A 21,737-nucleotide genomic window follows, 5' to 3' on the forward strand; every position below is an offset into this window, starting at 1 on the left:
ATGTCTACTATAAGCCTACTGACTCTCACAGCTATTTGGACTATTCCTCTTCTCACCCTGTCTCTTGCAAAAATGCCATCCCCTTCTCGCATTTCCTCCGTCTGCAACTTTGATGTGTGTTGCTTGAATTTCCAGCATCTGCAGAATTCCTGTTGTTTGCGAATTACAGGCCAGTTAGTCTAACCTCATTTGTTGGGAAAGTGTTGGAGTCTGTTTTTAAGGATGAGATTTTGAGGTACTTGGAGACTAATGACAAAATAAGTCAAAGCCAGCATGGTTTCTGCAAAGGGAAATCTTGCCTGACAAATCTGTTAGAGTTCTTCGAGGAAGGAATAAACAGGCTGGACAAAGGATAGGCAGTGGTTGTTATTTACTTGGATTTTCAGAAGGTGTGTGATAAGGTGTCACACATGAGGCTGTTTAACAAGATAAAATCCTATGGCATTAGAGGAAAGATACTGGCTTGGATAGTGGAATAATGGCTGACAGGCAAGAGGCAGCAAGTGGGAATAAAAGGGGCCTTTTCTGTTTGGCTGCCGGTGACTAATGGTGTTCTTCAGGGTCAGTATTGGGACCACTGCTTTTCACATTGTAGTCAGTGATTTAGATAATGGAATTGATGGTTTTGCGGCAAAGTTTGCAGATGATATGAAGATAGGTGGAGGGGTAGGTAGTGCTGAGGAAGCAGAGCTTAGACAAACTAGAAGAATAGGCAAAAGAGTGGCAAATGGAATACAGTGTTAGGAAATGTGTGAAAATGCATTTTGGTAAAAGGAACAATAGTGTGGACTATTATCTAAATGGGGAGAAGGTTCAGAGGTGCAGAGGGACTTAGGAGTCCTCATACAAGACTCCCAGAAGGTTAATTTATAGGTTGAATATGTTGTAAAGAAGGCAAATACGATATTGGCATTTATTTCAAGGGGAATAGAATATTAAAGCAAGGAGATAATGCTGAGCCTTTATAAGACACCAGGAAGATCGCACTTAGAATATTGTCAACAGTTTTGGGCCCCATATCTCAGAAAGGATGTGTTGTTATTGGAGAGAGTCCAGAGGAGGTTCATGAGGATGCTTCCAGGAATGAAAGGGTTAAAATATGAGCAGTGTTCGGCAGCTTTTGGCCTGTACTCACTGGAATTTAGATGAATGCACGGGGATCTCATTTTTTGCTGGTGGGGCTAGGGTCATTGCTCTGCTGCTGCTTGTGTGTGGGAGGGGGACTTGGGGGAGGCTTTAGGGTTATAACATTTTAGCTGTCATTCATTCTTTGGGGCACTTCTGTGTTTTTGTGGATGTCTGCGAAGAAAAAGAATTTCAGGATGTATGTTGTATACATTTCTCTGACATTAAATGTACCTATTGAAACCTGAATGTTGAAAGAATTAGATAGGGTGGATATGGAGAGGATGTTTCCTACGGTGGGTATATCCAGAACTGGAGGGCACAGCCTCAAAATTGAGGGGTGACCCTTTAGAACAGAGGTAAGGAGGATTTTGTTTTAGCCAGAGAGTAGTGAATCTGTGGAATGCTCTGCTGTTGAGGCCGTGTCTATGTGTATATTTAAGACGAAAGTTGATTATTTCCTGATCGGCCAGGGCATCAAAGGATATGGCAAGAAGGCAGCTGTTTGGGGTTGAGTGGGATCCGAGATCAGCCATGATGGAATGGCAAAGCACATACAATGTGCTGAATGGCCTAATTCTGGTTTCTAGGTTTTATGGTCAAGGTTGGCATAAGACAGAGAATGGAACTGACAAGCAACCAGAAGCTCATAGTCTGTAGACAACAAAAACAGTCAACTGGTTTGTACTAAGTCACCCAATTTCAAACAGGAAATACAGTATACTAACTTGAAAGGACTCAGAATAAATTGCTCCTTCACCTAGGAAGTGTGGTTGTATAAATGATGTGAAGGTTTTTCTTTCATATCCTGCATACAGGAGATCCACAACAGAAATCATATTCATCAGCTAATCATGAGTATATTGAAACCAATTTAATGGATTTATTGAAACCTTTCTTGCTTGCTAGGCATGAGTATACAATGTGGAGGTAAACAGGGTTCAGATGTAGAGAAAGAGGATCTTTACACCTAAAAGTATGTTTATCTTTAAATTATCCCTTCTTTGGTAAAGATTCTTTGACCTAAGATTGTGCCTGCTGTGCCCTGTGGTTCCAGATAAATGAATACATTTGAGAATCAGCCTGTGTGATGTACACCAACCTGACACAGCAGAAGTTTAAAATCCCTTTTGACAGATTTTAATTGATTTTATTTTATTTTAATGTTTTGAGATACCTTTGGGCTTTTGTGTACTTTAGCAGTTTAGAAAAAATATGATTTCAGCCCTGCACTGTAGCAAAGGTTGTCAGTGCAGTGGGAGAGGGGTCTGGATTGTACTCATCTAAGTCCTAATTGCCACTGAAATCTTGCCTAATGCCTTCTGTACCAGCTGGTTGGAAACCATGGAGAGCCAGACTGGACAAGGGTCTGAAGAAGAAAGCCCTTAACTCCAAGTGGAGTCATCGGGATGCCGTCATGACGGCGTTTTTTAGCAGGTTTTCTTATTTTTATGAGGCTGAGTTGCTAGCTCGACGCTCAACCCAGCATGGATGGAAAGCGTGCAAAGGAGCCGGCTGGATTCGAACTTGGGAGCCTTCGCTCTGCAGTCCGGCACTATGCCACCAGCCGGCACAGGCAAGGGTCTACTCTTGCTAAATTCAGCCTGTGAAGTTTTTTTGTTTCTCTTGAAAAAGTTTGCCTAAGTTTTGAGTTTGATAAGAGATCTATAGGTGAGGTATGCTATATAGTTTAGAGATATTAAATATCTTACATTTATAGCTTTTGTTTCAAACTTATAACAGCAAAAATATTTCTATTTTGTACTTCTGTGTGTAATTTGATTATTTCAGAGAATTGTAATTTTTGCCAATACACAACTTTATGGAATATTTGAAGATGTTAATTTTCTAATAAAAATTGTTGCATTATTTCTTAATATATTATGAAACTAAGGAAAATGTTAAAGCATTTAGAAAATTAGTTCACCGGTGCTTTCATGTTATATCCTTAATTGGAAATGGAATTGTATCCTTTAAGTTAAGATTTAAGTTTGATTGAAATGTTGAAAATGCTCACAATACAATGTCACATTTCTAGACACGATAGTATGGAGCAATGATCGCGTCATCAGGTGGATACTGTCAATTGGTCTTCGAGACTATGCAAACAACCTCATGGAAAGTGGTGTCCATGGAGCACTCCTTGCCTTGGATGAAAACTTTAACTACAGCAGTTTAGCTTTAATACTTCAAATTCCCACACAAAACACACAGGTAAACATAGCTCGTCTATTATGTTTTCTGAGGTCTTTGTGTAGATTTTAATATTTTCCTTCATTGAAAATATTTCTGCATTGCCTTTTCTCTATTCTGCAGTCTTCAGTAACGTCTCCTGCACTCTCCTTCCATTTTATTTTATTAATCCTTTTCCAAGCTGTTCATCCCTCCTCCTGCTATTTCAGGGGTGTCAAACTCATTTCAGGTCACGGGCCGGATTGGGCAAAATGCGACTTCCTGCGGGCCGGATCAGTTGTGCACACGCGAGCGCACGCATGCGTGTTCCCACAACTTTCGCTGCCTTCGTTTTTTCAACCTGCTCTCATGTGTCTCAGTCTCTTCTATAACTACCTAGTGGTTCACTTCACAAATTTTGTTTCTTACGAAGAAGATTGCCTAGCAAGCATTATTTTTATGATTGGTATTAACTTACAGTCGTAGGCTACAAGAAAGTTGGGATGAGAGAGAGAAAAAACTTTGCTATTTTGGCTAAGATTGTTCTGGGAGCCACACCCTTTCCATTAATAAACCATTTGAAATCGAACTTTAGCAGACACAAATGTAGACCTTATGAAACAAATTGTAAATGTAGGCTATACAACTGCACCTAATTTTTATTAACCTGCTTCCAGCAATCAAACTCAGACAATGAACACAGCCTCTAATTTTTATTGAAGTGATCACATTTACAATAATAGAACAGTCAGAAAATGATGAATCACAATATTATAACACACAATATTTGATAATGCATTGTGCTTACATGTCGCAGTGCATCGCACAGTGTCACTCATTTTTCACTTGCTGCTTCCAGACACCTGATATCTCTTGGCTTTAACCAGCCTGTCAACGTCAGGGACAGTTTCTGGGCAGTTCTGATTTTCATAATGTCATTTAGATGTCTGTGTGTCAGCTGCGAGCACAGTTTAGATTTGTTAATGTTCATCACAGAGAATGCCTGCTCACAGTTATGTTGTCCCGAACATGCAAAAGATCTTTAGGCAAAGTCTGTCATCGGTCCCAGGTATTGATAGAATGAGTCCAGACCCACAGTCTCAAATTTATATTTCAAAGCCGAGTTACACTGAATTTCAATTAGTTCCATTTTGAGTTTCTCTGGCACATCTGATGCTGCACTGACGGCAAACGGTGAGCAAACTAGAATTCCTTCTCGAGCTGAGTGAAGACTTGGAAACGATTCTGAAACTCACTTTTCAGCCGTGATATTTTGTCCTTGTACTTGTCCATGTTGTCATTATTCTCATGAGCGATATGCACAGACTGCAAAGAGGGGAAATAAGCTGGGTTGCTCTGGGATAGTTGTATCTCCCACAGGCCGAATTTAATTTGAAAGGTATGAATGCTGTCGTAGTATTCCGTAACAAGTTTATAGCGACCTTGCATGTTAACATTAAGCACATTTAAGTGCTCTGTTATATCCACCAACAAATGCAAGATCATGAAGCCAGTCTGGGTCATCCAGCTCTGCCACTGGCTTCCTTTTCTCGTTCATGAGTAGTCCAATTTCCGCACGAAATTGAAAAATACGTTTGAGCACAACCGCTCTGCTCAACCAGCGGACCTCAGTGTGGTAGGGTAGGCAGCGTCCAATATTACTTGCGGACAAAAGAGTGACAAATTGCCGATGGTTGAGACCCTTGGCTCTAATAAAATTAACCGTTTTGATTACTACATCCATAACATTGTTCATTTTCAGGCTCCTGCTACATACATACCACCTCTTGGTGTATAATACAATGAAAATTCCAGAATTCCTGCTCTGAATTCTCTGTCTGAACTTTCTCTCTGAGTTTCCCAACAACACCTGCCTTTTTCCCAACCATGGACGGTACGCCATCTGTTGCCACGCTGACAGCATGACTCCAGTCAACCCCCAGTCTGTCCAAGGTCTCGACGAGGCTGGGGAAAACGTCATTCGCCGTTGTGGTGTTTGTCATGGGCGCCATCGCCACAAACTCCTCGGTGACGGTCAAAGATACATCAACACCATGAATAAATATTCCCAATTGAGCTACATCAGTCACGTCGGTGCTCTCATCAATTGCAACAGAGAAGGCAATAAATGACTTCACTTTGTCTTTTAGTTGACTGTTCAAATCTCTTGCAAGGTCCCCGATTCTCTCTGCCACAGTATTTCTTGACAAGCTGATATTACCAAAAGCCTGTTTCTTCTCAGGGCACACCAGCTCAGCTGCCGTCAGCATGCGTGGTTTGATGAATTCCCCCTCTGAGTATGGCTTTGACGCAGTAGCTATTTTGTTGGAAATAATATAGCTGGCCTTGACAGCTCCATCATGAGGCTCTCGACCTTTGGTGAACACTGATGGCTGTTTTTTCAGAGCTGCTTCAAGCTCGTTTACCTTTTACGTTCTGAGTTGTCCTGCGTACTTGTCATATTTTTCTCCTTGACTACTTACCTGAGTACTCTTGTGTTTATACTGTGTCTGACGATGTAAGTGGGACCCTAGTGGTCTTCAGTTCAGGGTGGTAGGTGCTTATGCCCAGTGGATGGTTAACTGCCGCCTCTTGTTTTCTAAGTACACACAGCAAGCTGCCGGCGCAGCAGGCGGCACAGACAGCGGTGGGAGAGAGAGCGGCTGCCGTACAGATACATAATAAATGGTCGTGAATATATTTTTTCCCCCAACTCATCCCGCGGGCCGGTAGTTTGACACCCCTATACTATTTATTTTAAAGCCCTATTCACAGCCTTAGTTAAGTAATTAGCCAGGATCCTGGTCCCAGCATGGTTCATGTGGAGCCCATCCCATTGGAACAGTTCCCTCCTTCCCCAATGCTAATGGCAATGTCCTGCAAATTCAGACTCACTTTCCCACACCAATCTTTGTGACACACATTTAACTCTCTGACTTAATTAAACCTATGCCAATTTGCACATGACTCAGATAACAATTCAGACATTACCTTTGTTTGCTGCTGCATTTTCATTTAGTCCCTAGCTATGTCAAGTTCCCTCAGCAGAACTTTTTTTCTTACTCTTCCTACATTCTTGGTATCCACATGGACTTCGACAACCCAGACACTAGACATCCAATGCAGCTTTCAAGGTTCTTGATCCTTGCGACAGATAATTCTGTCTCTATTCCCCTGACAATGCTATCTTCAATTACAATTACATTTCTCTTCTCACACCCTCTTGAATGATTTCTGAATCACAATGTCACGGTTCGATTGCACATATTTCCTACAGCCCCCACTCCCATCCATGAGGGAGCAGGAAGCTGACCCATTAGACAAGCTCAAGGGCTCAGACTCCTCAAGCACCGTCTCTTGGATCCCCCTACCTACCTCACTTGCAGTCATACCCCCGGTCCCTAACCACAGACTGAATTTGAAGTAGTTAATCTAATGGGCGTGACTGCCTCTTGAAATACAGTGTCCAGGTAACGCAGTGTCCCTGATGCATCGCAGTGTTTGAAGCTCAGATTCAAAGTTATTATCTTTGAGCTTGAGCAACACTTGCTGCAGATGTGGTCAACAGGAACCAGAATGGGGTCCACCAGCTCCCACATCATGCAGTTACAACACAGCACCATCTGTTGAAATAGAAACAGAGATAACATTTCCAAAATGTTTTGTTTCTATATCATGAGAACAGATATTTCCAAAAGTATCTTTCTTTGATTTATTATGAGCAAATCAAAATTACTGCTACACTGTACCTCTTTCAAAGCAGGATGTATTTATAAGGTTAAATGGTGCTACCTTCAATGTGTCTTTTTCATCATAATGCTCCTTGAAATCTCGGCATGGTACCTCAAGTGACAAATCCCAAATGATGTTGTGTCAAGGTCGGCCTTTATTGCCTTCCTGCCAGGATATAGAACTAGTGGAGTGAAGTGCTGTTGAGAGTCAGTGGCAGCATATCAGGAGATGGCCTCCCTCTTGCAGCATTTTTTGATAGGATTCTACTCTGCTAGCTCCACTTGCTTCTTGTCATCCTTCTCCATGGGGTTTTCCAATTTATGGATGAGCCTGACATCCCATGATTAGCTCCTGCTACGTTCACTTTTGAACTCTCTAATCCCACCAAAGCAATAAAACTGTGTCAGTGAACATCACACTTTGATTTTGGATATATGGTTGTCAGGATGAAATAACTAGGAGTGTGTATAAACTGAAATGTAGGTGTGAGGGTTACAGTAGGGGTCAAATGGGACATAGTAGTACACATGTGTCCAATGAGAGTAATTATGGGTCATTGAATGTAGTATTGCAGAAGCTCTTTACAATGATCTCTAGAGCTATCCATTCTCAGTGCCTTATCAATGTATCTGGAATTCTACTGATCCCCTGACCAGACACAATAATCTTTAATAAACTTTCCTGTGGACTAAATATTTATCCACTTGTGCCAGAGTAGATGGTAAATATATAAGAAAACTGCATATCTGCTGTTTGTTTATGTTTAATGTAAAATTATTCCTGAATATAACTCTTCAATTTTAAGCTTGAATATGGCTTAATATTGAAATGGTTCATTTGTTTATTTGCATTTTAAGCCATTAAGTAAAATCTTCCCTTTGTTCAGGCAAGACAAGTTCTTGAAAGAGAGTATAACAACCTTCTTGCACTAGGAACAGAAAGAACTCTTGATGATGTAAGTAATTTTCCACACATTGCTGCATGATTTTATAAAATTAATATTTTTATAAATCTTTTCTGCTGTCTATTTTTTAGATTCATTAATAAAGGAGCCTTTTATACAGTGGATTCAGGTTATTTGGGACACATCTGGACCAGTATATTGTGGCCCAATTAAACAGCTGCCCCAGTTAGCCAAAGTTTCACAGAAATAGTAAAACAGGTATAAAAAAAACAATCTGAGTAACAAATTATGTATTAAAGGAAATACAGAACAAATGCAAACACTACCAACAGTAATACAGTACTATAAAACTGTGTATTAGTTCCTAATAGTTATCAATGGAGGAAGTCATCCAGTGTACACAATAAACAAAATAAGCACAGGCACCTAGTACAGATGATGAACTGCCTTTATTTTCATTTTCCAAATTTTTATTTTCTTTATAACAATCACTTTGAATGTTGATACCTTGAAATCCTTCATAGTTCCTCACTTGTTGATGAAGTTGTTTCATTTTCACTCAGCTGCTTCTGTCATCTCCAAGACTGAATGCTTGAAACCTCAGTGAGCAAAACAATTCGAAATTATCTTACTGCTTATTTATTGTCAACTATCAGTGACAAAAATCACGGCTTTTTGAACACACATACACACAAGTGATGCTATTTAAATAACATTCACTCTAAACATGGTGTAGCATCTAATTGCCACACAAGTGCAAGTGGCTGATGCTAGTTAGAACCTGTTCGGCAATAGTCTCCTGCCCCAGTTAAGCCACAAGGTGTCCCAAATAAACGAAGGGAATCCTGACTATTTTCTCAATTTAATTTTCATTTTTCAGGGTTGCCTCAAATAAGCAGCTGCCCGATTAACCGATGGTCCAATTAACTGGAATCAACTGTGTAGATATGATTGTATGGCAGTTTCCATTAATCAATTTTCTTTGTGTTCCTTAAGGGGGGTCCAAAATTTAAACCAGACTTTTCAGCACAAGAAACTAATGTTTTGGAAGGTCTTATTTTATATTTGCTAAGGAATTCACCTGCCTATCTCAATCATATTATAAATGAAATCTGCATATTTTCTATTTGTCATTTTTAGTAATTTAGAGATGTATGATTCAAAGGAAGTGTATTTACTTCAATGGAAATTCAACTATAAAATGTTAATCAGATATGGTTAATCATTCCTTTATACTATCAATCACATCCACATCTTATCTTCTTAGCTATTCAGTCAGAGCAAAGAATCACCAGCAAAAGCTCCTCATTTTACACACACAATGTAACTACTGAGGTTCCCCATGAATTTATTTCTTGATCTACTATTTTATATGCATACTGTCCCTTAATAATATCATCTGAAAACAAAGAATCAGTTTGCACATGAATGTTGATGATATTTATTTTACCACAACCCCTTTCCTATCTTGGCATGGTAAATTTCTTATTTTGGATGCACAGAAACCACTGAAACAGTTCTCCAGCCACTCATTCCAATATTCTTCCTGCTTACTATCTGAAACTGAACCATGCTATTCCTTATTAAATTACATCTTACACTGAGATTTGGAACAAATTATTTGGGTCATCAGTAAGACTTACATTTCCTAATTCTGCCCAAACCCAGTTAATTTGTTTGCTGAAATCTTCATGAATGTTTTTGATCCCAATAGCCCTGTTTTTTTTTAAACACTCACTGATTAGCTGCCTTCATTCAGCTCCCCATAAACCTGAGATTATCCAAAATTCTGCTACTTATGTCCTAATAACAGGAAGTCACGTTCACCTCTGTGCTGCTGACCAATATTTGGTCTTAATTTTAAGATAGGTTTTCAAACCCTTTCGTGATCTGGCCTCACCCTATTTCTATAATGTCTAGTCCTATATATAATCTTTCAAAATGTCTATGCTCTTTGTAATCCCTGATTTAATTATGACATGTAATGGCCAAGAATGTACCTCTCTACTTCAGTCTTATTTAATATGTATCTTAATTTCCTATCACTTAGATCAAAATTAGTCATTTGTTCTAATTTCTTCAGTGTAAATTCTTGTTTTATAATACTCCTGTGAATTGCCCTGGGAATTCTTCATGGATGAAAGTTCATGTCGGGCAGGGAAGGCAAAGCAACATACCAATGTATTTCAAAGAATATTATTGTACTATTTTCTTCATATGTTATCACAAGACTAATGAGAAAAATTTTCAGCGAGGGCCTTCTTGGAGAAAACAGTTCCCTCCACGTGAAGTTCATGGAATCAGCATGATGCCAGGATCTTCTGAGACACTTCCTGCAGGCTTCAGATTAACAACAACTTCCACAAAAAGATCCTCTGATGGTTTGTAAAAAAAATATTAATTTATACATTTTATGCCTACCTTGCCAAATTCAAGTTGAACTGCTCTCCAACATAATGAAATTGTTCAATTTACTTCAAAATTTATGATCATTCTAGGTGTTGATTTAAAAACAACAGCCCTAGTTTAAGAATTTAGTGATTGAACCCTGTTTTGTTTTTCACTTCCTATTATTAACAAGCTTCCTGTGCAATGAATTCAGCTTAATATCTAAATCTTTACAAATTTGTAAGTATATATTTTTAAAAACTTAGTTGGATGGCACATTTTTGTCCAGTTAGCTGCAGTGAGTAAGCAATTATGCATGTATAAGGTGCAATGAGTAAATAAATAGTTGAAGACAGCAACTTCAGACTGCATATCATAACCCCGGGGAGAAATCCAGAGATGAATCTCCCATCTATTTCTAAGTCTGTAGGCAAAAGTTACAAAATAGAAATGATCAAAATTTCACTTTGACTTTACACTCTTGAAAGTTGAAGGAGAGTGAACAAAGGAAGGATGTGTCTGTCAAATCAATCGAGCAACTGCCTCTGATCTCAGATATAACAATTAAGCATCCCAAAACAAAATGAATTAATCATTGTAAGTTATCAACACACATAAAAGTTGCTGGTGAACGCAGCAGACCAGGCAGCACCTCTTCCTAGAGATGCTGCCTGGCCTGCTGCGTTCACCAGCAACTTTTATGTGTGTTGCTTGAATTTCCAGCATCTGCAGAATTCCTGTTGTTGATTGTAAATTATCAGCTTATTTTCAAAATTTTGTGTGTGCAAGTTCAGTTTTGAGATGCGTGTTATTTTGGTACAGCTTGTAAGTCCACTTGCTATTTTAATTGATCACCTGTGTGATTCCAGTTGCCTCATCAGGAATTCAAAGAATAGACAACTCAACTATTCGGACTTACTCTTGCTGACATCCAGAGAAATTAAACAGTAATGTCTTGTGGTAAATATCAAGTTCCTTACTTATCTTTGTCATGGCAATAATATTAACATGGCTTCCTGGGAAATATATTATTTAAATTTATAAGTTTTGCACACTGAAAGAGCTTGAATAATTATGCCCATCAGTTTAAACGCACCTCATTTGTCAATTTAAAAACTAAATACAGACTGGTTTTGCTATTTAGATTCAAAAACTGTGAGGTTTAGAATAATGGCCTTGACTTTTTAAAAACTATTCACCACACTCCCAGCCGTTTAGTTAAAGGATTTGTTGGTCCTTAGACAATGACAGTGAAGAATTTCTGGAGATGCAGACATCTTCCTTAGGTTAAGTTCCTGTTTACAGGGGAAATAATTTGGGGTTATCTCTAAGCATGACAGTGACTGTGTGTGACAAAATACGTAAATAATAATTTCTAGACAATGATATCTATAACACAACAAAAGTCCAGGAGCTGCTATATGTCATCAATTTGAAATGATTTTTCATTGTCTCTATTCACAGTTTAGGGTCATAGAGCATTACAGCATAGAAATAGACCATGCAGCCCATGCCGAACTATTATTTTACCTTGTCCCAACAACTTGCACCTGGTCTGTCGTCCTCCATATCCCTCCCATCCATGTATCTATCCAAATTCCTCTTCAATGCTGAGATCAAACCCGCATCCACCACTTGCACTGGCAGCTCATTCCATACTCTAATCACCCTCTGAGTGAAGAAGTTTCCCCTCATGTTCCCCTTAAACATTTTACCTTTCACTGTTAACCCACTATCTCTAGTTGTAATCTCACCCAACCTCAGTGGAAAAAGCCCGCTTGCATTTACCCTAACAATACCCCTGATAATTATACTTGTATCAAATCTCCACTCAATCTTCTATGTTCTAGGGAATAAAGTCCTAACGTTTTCAACCTTTCCCTATAACACAGGTCCTTGAGTCCCGACAACATTCTTGTAAATTTTCTCTACACTCATGCAATCTTATTTCCATCTTTCCTGTAGGTAATTGACCAAAATTACACACAATGCTCCAAATTAGGCCTCACTAATGTCTTATAATATTACAACTCCTGTACTTAGTACATTGATTTATGAAGGCCAATATGCCAATAGGTTTCTTTATGAATTATCTACCTGTGACATCACTTTCAAAGAATTATGGACCTGTCTTTCAAGATCCCTCTGTTCTACCGCACTCCTCAGTGCCCTACTGCTCACTGTTTAAGTCCTACCCCAGCTTGTCATCCTAAAGTGCAACACCTCACACTTGTTCACATGAAATACTATCTGCCATTTTTCCAGCTGGTCGAGATCATAAGACCATAAGATATGGGAGCAGAATTAAGCCATTTGGCCCATCAAGTATGCTCCACCATTTCATCACGGCTAATCCACTTTCCTCTCTGCCCCAATCTTATGCCTTCTTCCCATAAACCTTCATGCCATGACTAATCAGAAATTTATCAACCTCTGCCTTAAATATACTCAATGATATAGCCTTCACAACTTCCTGTGGCGACAAATTCAACATTCTGGCTAAAGAAATTCCTCCTCATCTCTATTCTAAATGGACATCCCTCTATTCTGAGGCCATGCCCTCTGGTCATAGACTCCCCCATTACAGGAAACATCCTTTCCACATCCACTCTATTGAGGCCTTTCAACATTTGATAAGTTTCAATGAGCTCCCTCTTCATTCTTCTAAATTCCAGTGAGTACTGGCCCAGAGCCATCAATCTGTCCTCATATGGCAACCATTTCATTCCTGGAATCATTCCCATGAACTTCCTTTGAACAACCCCCAATGTCAGCTCATCCTTTCTTGGATAAGGAGCCCAACACTACTCACAATACTCCAGGTGAGGCCTTACCAGTGCCTTATAAAGCCTCTACATTATATCCTTGCTTTTATATTCTAGTCCTATTGAAATGAATGCTAATATTGTCTTTGCCTTCCTCACCACTGACCGAACCTGCTAAGTCCCTTTGTACTTCGAATTTTTGAGATTTTTCTCCATTTAGAAAATAGTCTACGCTTTTATTTCTTGTACCAAATTCCAAGGCCATACACTTTCCAAAACTGTATTCCATCTGCCACTTCTTTGCCCTTTCTCCTAATCTGTCTTAAGTCCTCCTGCAGTCTCCCCACTTCCTCAACACTACTTGCCCCTCCACCTACCTTTGTATCATCCGCAAACTTGGCCACAAAGCCATCAATTCCATCATCCAAATCACTGACATATAACTTAAAAGGAAGTACCAACACAGACCCCTGTGGTACACCACTAGTCACTGGCAGCCAACCAGAAAAGACTCCCTTTATTTCCACTCTTTGCCTCCTACCAATCAGCCAATGCTCTATCCATACCAGTATATTTCCTGTAATACTGTGGGGTCAAAGGCCTTCTGAAATTCCAAGTATACAACATACACCAATTCTCCTTTATCTATCCTGCTGGTTATTTCTTCTAAGAATTCCAACAGATTTGTCAGGCAGGATTTTCACTTGAAGAAAAATTGCTGACTTCGGCCTATTTTATTGTGTCTTCAAGATCCCCGAAACTATATCGTTAAAAATCGACTCCAACATCTTCCCAAGCTCTGCGGTCAGACTAGCTGTCCTATGATTCTGCCTCTCTCCCTTGTTGAAGAATGGAGTGACATTTGCAATGTTCCAGTCCTTCAGAACCATGCCAGAGTCTATTGATTCTTGAAAGATAATTACTAATACCTCCATAACCTGTTCAGCCACCTCTCTCAGAACCCTGGAGTGTTTACCATCTGGTTTAGGTGACCTCAGTTTCCCAAGTACCTTTTCCCCACGCAACTTCACTTCCTTCTGTCCCCTGACACTCTTGAACTTCTGGCATACTGCTGGTGTCTTCCACAGTGAACACTGATGCACTTATTTAGTTCATCTGTCATTTTCTTATCTCCCCCCAACCCCACTCCCCATCACTAACTCTCCAGCATCGCTTTCCAGTGGTCTGATATCTACTTTCACGTCTCTTTTACTCTTTATGTATCTGCAGAAACTTTTGTTATTTTTAACATTATTCGCTTGCTTACCCTCGTATTCCATCTTTTCCTATTGACTGCAAAACTGAAAGTTTTAATAGTCTTCTTCACTATCCACTACAGCCATGTTCTCGGTGTCATCTGCAAATTTGCTGATCCAATTTACCACATAATCTATATCAATGATCTGGATGATAACAAACAACAACGGACCCAGAACTGATCCTTGTGGCACACCGCTAGTCACTGCCACTCCCTGGCTTCTCCCGTGAAACCAATGTCTAATCCAATTTACTACCTCATCTTGAATGTGAAGTGACTGAACCTTCTCAGCCAATCTCCTATACAGGACCTTGTCAAAGGCCTTCCTACAGTCCATGTAGACATCATCCACTGTCTTGCCTTCATCAACTTTCCTAGTAACTTCCTTGAAAAACTCATTAAGACTAGTTAGACACAACCTACCACGCACAGAATCATAATGACTACCCTGATCAGACTCTGTCTTTCCAAGTACTTACAGTGCTAAGTATTCACCCCCCGACCCCCAGACGTTTTCATGTTTTATTGTATAACAACACTGAATCAGTGAACTTAATTTAGCTTTTTTGACAATGATCAATAGAAAAAGGCTCTTACGTGTCAAAGTGAAAACAGATCTCTACAAAGTGATCTAAATTAATTACAAATATAAAACACAAAATAATTGATTGCATAAGTATTCACCACCACCACCCCCTTTAATATGACACACCAAATGATCACTGGTGCAGACAATAGGTTTTAGACGTCACATAAGTAGTTAAATGGAGATCTGATTTTGCACACCTGTGCGCAGTTGAATTGATTGTAGTAAAAATACACCTGTATCTGGAAGGTCCAACAGTTGGTGAGACAGTATCCTGGCAAAATCTACACCATGAAGACAAAAGAACACTCTAAGTAACACTGTGAAAACATTATTGAAATACACAAGTCAGGAGATGGATACAAGAAAATTTCCAAGTCACTGAATATCCCTTGCAGTAGAGTTAAGCCAATCATCAAGAAATGGAAAGAATATGGCACAGCTGTGAGTCTGCCTGGAGCAGCCGTCCTCAAAAACTGAGTAGTGCAAGAGGGAGACTACTGAGGGAGGCCACCAAGAGACCTATGACAACTCTGGAGAAGTTACAAGCTTCAGTGACTGAGATGAGAGAGACTGTGCATACAATAAATGTTGCCCGGGTACTCCACCAGTCGAAGATTTATTGGAGAGAGGTAAAGAGAAAGCCACTGTCGAAAAAAACTCTCATGAAATCTTGGCTAGAGTTTGCCAGAAGGCATGTGGGAGACTCGGACGTCAGCTGAAAGAAGGTTCTATGGTCTGATGAAACCAAAATTGAACTTTTTGACCATCAGACTAAACGCTATGTTTGGCGTAAGCCTAACACCACACATCATCAAAAATACTATCCCTACTGTGAAGTATGGTTGTGGCTGCCTTATGCTGTGGGGATGCTTCACTGCAGCAGGCCTTGGAAGGCTTGTGAAGGTTGAAGGTAAAATGAATGCAGCAAAATACAGGGAAATCCTGGAGGAAAACCTGATACAGTCTGCAAGAGAACTGCAACTTGGGAGAAGATTTGTTTTCCAGCAAGACAATGACCCCAAGCATATAGCCAAAGCTGCACAGGAATGGCTTAAAAACGGCAAAATTAATGTCCAGGAATGGCCAAGTCAGAGTCCAGATCTCAATCCAATTGAGAATTTGTGGCTGAACTTGAAAAGGGCTTGCTTACTGATGACTCCCATGCAATCTGACAGAGCTTGAGCAATTTTGTAAAGAATGGGGAAAAATTGTAGGGTCCAGATGTTCAAAGCTGATAGAGACCTAGCCACACAGACTCAAGGCTATAACTGCTGCCAAAAGCATATCTATTAAATACTGACTTGGAGGAGGTGAATACTTATACAATCATTTATTTTCTGTTTTATATTTGTACTTAATTTAGATCTAAATTAATTATAAATATAAAATACAAAATAATTGTATTTTCACTTTCACATGAAAGAGTCTTTTTCAGTTGATCAGTGTCAAAAAATGAAAAATTAAATCCACTGATTCAATCTTGTACAACAATAAAACATGAAAACTACCAAGGGGGTGAATACTTTTTATAGGTCTTTAGTCAGTCCTTTAGAATACCTTTCCTACTACTGATGTCAGGCTCATCGGCCTATAATTTCTTGGCTCATTCTTAGAGCCTTTCTTAAAGAACAGCATGACATTATCTATCCTCTAATCCTCCGAAACCTCACCCTGCCTCGACCCAAAATGTCGACTGCTTATATATTTCCATAGATGCTTGCTGACTAGCTGAGATCCTCCAGTATTTGGGGTGTGTTGCTTCCACCTTAAATGTTCCCTTGCATTTCTTATACTCCTGAAGTACCTCATTTGTTCCTGCCAAACTTCATCTGCTATGCACTTCTTTTTTTTTCTTAACCAGGACCTCAATATCTTCCAAAAACCAAGGTTCCCTAAATCTGTTATCCTTGCCTTATATTCTGACAGGAACCTACAAACTCTATAGTCTCAACATTTCACTTTTGAAGTTCTCCCACTTACCTTTGCTAGAAAACAACCTGCTAGAACCTTTCTAATAGCATAAAAATTGGCTTTTCTCCAATTTAAAATTTCAGCCCGAGGACCAAATCTTTTCCATAATTACCTTGAAACTAATGGCATTATGACCATTAGATGCAAACTTCTGTCATCTCCCTGTCTCATTCCCTAATAGGAGATCTAGTATCACACCCTCTCTAGTTGGGATTTCTAGTTACTGATTAAGGAAACCTTCCTGAACACATTTGGCAAACTTTTTCCCCATAAAGCCCTTTTACAGTAGGAGAGTCTCTGTCAATATGTGGAAATTTAAAATCACCTACTATCAGAACTTAACAACACACACAAAGTGCTGAAAGAACTCAGCAGGACCGGAGTAAGAAAGATGAGTAGATTTAAAAGGTGGGGGGAGGGGAGGGGAGGGAAAAACAAAAAAATGATAGGTGAAACCGGGAGAGGGAAGGGTGAAGTAAAGAGCTGGGAAGTTGATTGATGAAAGAGATACAGAGCAGAAGAGGGGAGTCTAAGAGGAAAGGACAGAAGGCCATGGAAGAAAGAAAAGATGGGAAGAGCACCAGAGAGAGGCGATGGGCAAGCAAGAGATAAAGTAGGAGAGGGAAAAAGGGGAAAAGGAATAGGAAATGGTGAAGGGGGGGGAAGCATTACGGGAGGTTCGAGAAATTGAAGTTCATGCCATCAGGTTGAAGGCTGTCCCAACACAATATAAGGTGTTGTTCTTCCAACCTGAGTGTAGCCTCACCGCGACAGTAGAAGAAGCCGTGGATTGACATATCAGCATTGGAATGGGAAATGGAATTAAAATAGGTGGCCACTGGGAGATCCCGCTTCTTCTGGTAGATGGAGCGTAGATGCTCGGTGAAGTGGTCTCCCAATCTACATTGGGTCTCACCGAGATACCAGAGGCCACACTGGGAGCACGGACACAGACGCACAGGTGAAGTGGCACCTCAACTGGAAGGACATTTTTGGGCCTTGAATGGTAGGAGGGAGATGTAGGGGCAGGTGTACCACTTGTTGTCCTTGCAAGGATACATGCCAGGTGGGAAATCAGTGGTAAGAGACTGGTGTGCAAATGGAATTGAACAGTACAGGATCCCATTTCAGGAATGGAAGGAATGTCATTGAAAATGCAGCTGATGATGGTTGAGTTGAGGATGCTGCTTTGAGGAACTGGTGCAGTGATTTGAGCCTCCTTTAGTAAAGGCCAGCACAGACCCAGTATCTATATGGATCCCAGTTTCCATTCTAAAATTGTTACTAGATCAAGTACAGTACTGTGCAAAAGTCTTAGACATCCTACATTTTTTTAAATGGTTTTGGGTGGTATGGCCTCTTCAGAGCCCTGATCTCATGGTCATCGAGGCTAATTGGGATTATCTGGAGAGACAGGCACAAACAAGGCAGCCAAAGTCTGCAGAACTGTGGCAAGTTCTCCAAGCTGCTTACTTGGAAGGAACCAGCCGATTTACTTATATAGCTGCACTTCAGTATATGCCTAAGAGAACTGATACACTTTTAAAAGCAAAGGGTGGTCACACCAAATATTGATTTGATTTAGTTTTTACTGTTTACTATTCTTTATAGTATTTTTTTGATATTCAGAAACCTTTCATTTCACCATTTTTGAAAGCATCTTCACTTTACAGAACTTTTGTAAATGTGCCTAAGACTTTTGCACAGTACTGTAGATTGCACTTTCTAATGAGTCCTCATAGTTTTGACTCGAAATGCAGAGGAAACTTTATTATTTATCCACCAGTGACATTCTTGCCTTAGCAGATCCATGAATGGATGTCCAATTTACATTACATGAAGCAGTATGTGTGATGTGTGCCTAATATGTCTGAGTGTTGTAGTTAAAGGATGTTTGAGGAGAAGTCAACTCTTGGCAGGATATATCTAATGAGATTTTCATATATTTTGTTGAATTGCTTTGTATTTCTCAGAGTCTCACTGCTTAAGGTGAGCTCAACTAGCACCTGCTGCTAGCTTCTCCTAATTAGGAAGGCCTGCTGGGCCTTTTCAACCTAACGTTGATTTCATCCACCAAAATCTCTTGTATTCTGTAAGGCAGGGATCCTGCTCACCCTCCTCTGCCTTATTGACTTCTATGGCAACAATTAAATCCATTGCAGCAGTGACATGTCTAAAGGGACAATATCCCTCTTAGCCTTTCTGTGTGAGTTATGCAGCTAAATGATGGCAGCTGCATGCAATCAAAGTACGAAGGATCTCTGTATGGAAACATTGCCAGAAAACTGATTCCAAACAAAACCACATTTTATTTTAGTAATTTTGGTAATATTCATAATCTTCTAATTTGCTATTGATGCTGGAATTTTGCCACTATCCAGATGCTAAATGATGAAAACCTGTTATAAAAGAATTTTGTTCTGAGTTTTCATAAGGTAATCCGATTGTGATGAAATGTAACAATGTATTAATACTCCAAAACCAAAGCTAATGAATTTATTGACTGCTCTTCAAAATGTTTGATTTTGCTTCAAAGTGTTTTGTAATGTAATATTAACTTTCTATCTTTCAGCATTTGGCCAATACCCGTATGCAAAAACTTCCATTGGCTTTGAAGACTGACAATACCAACAGCAATTTGCCAGTTAAATGAATTGGATATTGCTAAAAGTACATTCTCAAAGTGCAACAATGTTTTTGTAAAGAAATTAGCTTATGGATGGTTATAATTCATAAATGTCAATTTATTATATTTCAATATCAACTGAGTTGATACTGTTCAGTAAATGTTTGACAGAAAAGTACTGCACTCAGTCTTTTCAGACATCACAATGTAGGAATGGACATGTTTTAGCACCATCGTATCATGTCATTTGTTCTTGACTCACAGTTTACAAAAACGTCTTGTATAATATTGGCTGAACATATGTATTGTGTATGGATTTCTTTATATATATTTATGTTGTATGTATATGTATATAAATATTTTATAGAAAAACAAAAGTACTGCACAGAATTTACATGTGGTTTTAATCAGAACACACTCATTGTCAAATAATTCTGCTGTTTGTATCTCATCACCCACCATAGACTTTGTGATATTTAATACAGAAAACCATTTTTACAGAAATTTACTAAAACAATGCAGTTTGGACTGTAATTTCAGTAATATTCCTAACTTTCTAACATGCAGTTGAAGCTGGAATCCTGCCACAATCCAAATGTTAAATATTTGAAAACCTTACATTGCAGATTTTTTTCTCTGGGCTTTTGTAAGGTGATGAGACTGTACTTAGATGACAAAAAAAAAACATTTTGATCCCTCTCTTCTAAACTGCTAATTTAAAAGATGTGATGGTGAACCTTCTTCCTGAACCTATTCTGCAGTCCACTATTAATTTGACTTGTGGATCAAGTTTTCTTTTGCAGCTCTGTCATAATTGTGCTATTATGATCTAAAGATGTGAGCCAAAATTTCGCAGACTGGTATATTTGGTGTTGACCTTTGTTTATGACAAATCTTTTGTCTTTATAACTTGGCATTTGTTGAACTCTAAGCTTACCTGCAAGCTTCTGCCAAGCTTGCCTTGTAAAGACTTTATACTGTTAAATTCACTTTATTAGAAGAAATAACTGAAAGACAGAATGTTATGCAAATGAAAGTATGTAAAATATCAGCCATTTGATCCAGTTTCTTGCCTGCTGTGGTATTATTTGTTCTCATATCGTTACTCTTTGTAGAAATTTGAAGAAAATTGTGATAGCTTTAATATTCTGGTTGCAAGCTCAAGCTGCTTAAACCTCAGCTTTTTGAACTGTCTTTTAGTTATTTCCCTTTGCATTTTTTTGCTGTTTTGTATGAACAAACACGTTCTGTTTAGTCCCATATTCGTTTACAGTCGAAGTTAATGGTGATCCAATTATTTTGCACTGTCAATAAAGAGTGCCACTGATAAGATCTACTTCAAAGTCACTTCAGTGAACCATTGTGAAATGGGTTGGTTAATATCTCTTACCTTTTATGTAAATGACAGGATTTATTAAGTCCTTCAAAAATTGTTCAAAATTGGATTTGGAGTTTCTTCAGGGAAGTGCAGTCACAACAACAATTACTCATTTTTCCACTGCTTTTCCATCTAATCCATTCATATTATAACAATCTTAATCTCAGCCAGATAACAACAAATACTGTATTATCCACAGGGTCTTTATAACTTGACATTTGTTGAATAGTTACATTTTCCACATTGCGCATGTTTGTGTTCTCTGAATGACAGAGCTACTTTGTGAACAGATTTGTTCAAAGTTCACCAGCAAGTGCATTGAGAGTACTGAAGGTTAGTTCATTCAACATCTGTATTAGTACAATCAAAAGCAGTTTGATACTTCAATCCAAACTGGATTTAAACGCATACCATAAATATCAAAGATTCAAAATGGGACTCAGGCAAAATGATTTTTTGATATTTTTATAAATTTGTTTTACAGGATGTGGGCTTTGCTGGTAAGGCACAGATGCATTGCCCAATGAGAGGGAACTTGATGGTGAGGACAATATGAGTCAGGTTGATGTTCTGGAGTATGCTGATATTAAGGGAGAGGAGGTGTTGGAGTTGTTAAAATACATTAGGACAGACAAGTCCCCGGGGCCTGACGGAATATTCCCCAGGCTGCTCCACGAGCCGAGAGAAGAGATTGCTGAGTCTCTGGCTAGGATCTTTATGTCCTCGTTGTCCACGGGAATGGTACTGGAGGATTGGAGGGAGGCGAATGTTGTTCCCTTGTTCAAAAAAGGTAGTAGGGATAGTCCGGGTAATTATAGACCAGTGAGCC

At 39.2% G+C, this 21,737-nt stretch overlaps 1 protein-coding gene across 8 annotated transcripts in view; it reads left to right on the forward strand.

Moving 5' to 3' along the window:
- ppfia2 (PTPRF interacting protein alpha 2) overlaps window positions 1-20,855 on the forward strand; it is a 352,206-nt gene extending 331,351 nt beyond the window's left edge. For 7 of the 8 annotated variants that reach the window (XM_063057742.1, XM_063057746.1, XM_063057743.1 and 4 more), the window contains 5 exons: window positions 3,164-3,339; window positions 7,916-7,984; window positions 10,164-10,314; window positions 11,191-11,281; window positions 19,477-20,855. In XM_063057742.1, coding sequence (XP_062913812.1) covers window positions 3,164-3,339; window positions 7,916-7,984; window positions 10,164-10,314; window positions 11,191-11,249 — 455 coding nt within the window. In that variant the 3' untranslated portion in view covers window positions 11,250-11,281; window positions 19,477-20,855. The remainder of the gene's footprint in view (window positions 1-3,163; window positions 3,340-7,915; window positions 7,985-10,163; window positions 10,315-11,190; window positions 11,282-19,476) is intronic. The other variant, XM_063057744.1, reaches the window with a different exon arrangement.
- The last annotated feature ends 882 nt before the right edge of the window (window positions 20,856-21,737 follow it).

This window comes from Mobula hypostoma, chromosome 9 (assembly GCF_963921235.1).
Source record: "Mobula hypostoma chromosome 9, sMobHyp1.1, whole genome shotgun sequence".
NCBI lineage: Eukaryota > Metazoa > Chordata > Chondrichthyes > Myliobatiformes > Myliobatidae > Mobula > Mobula hypostoma.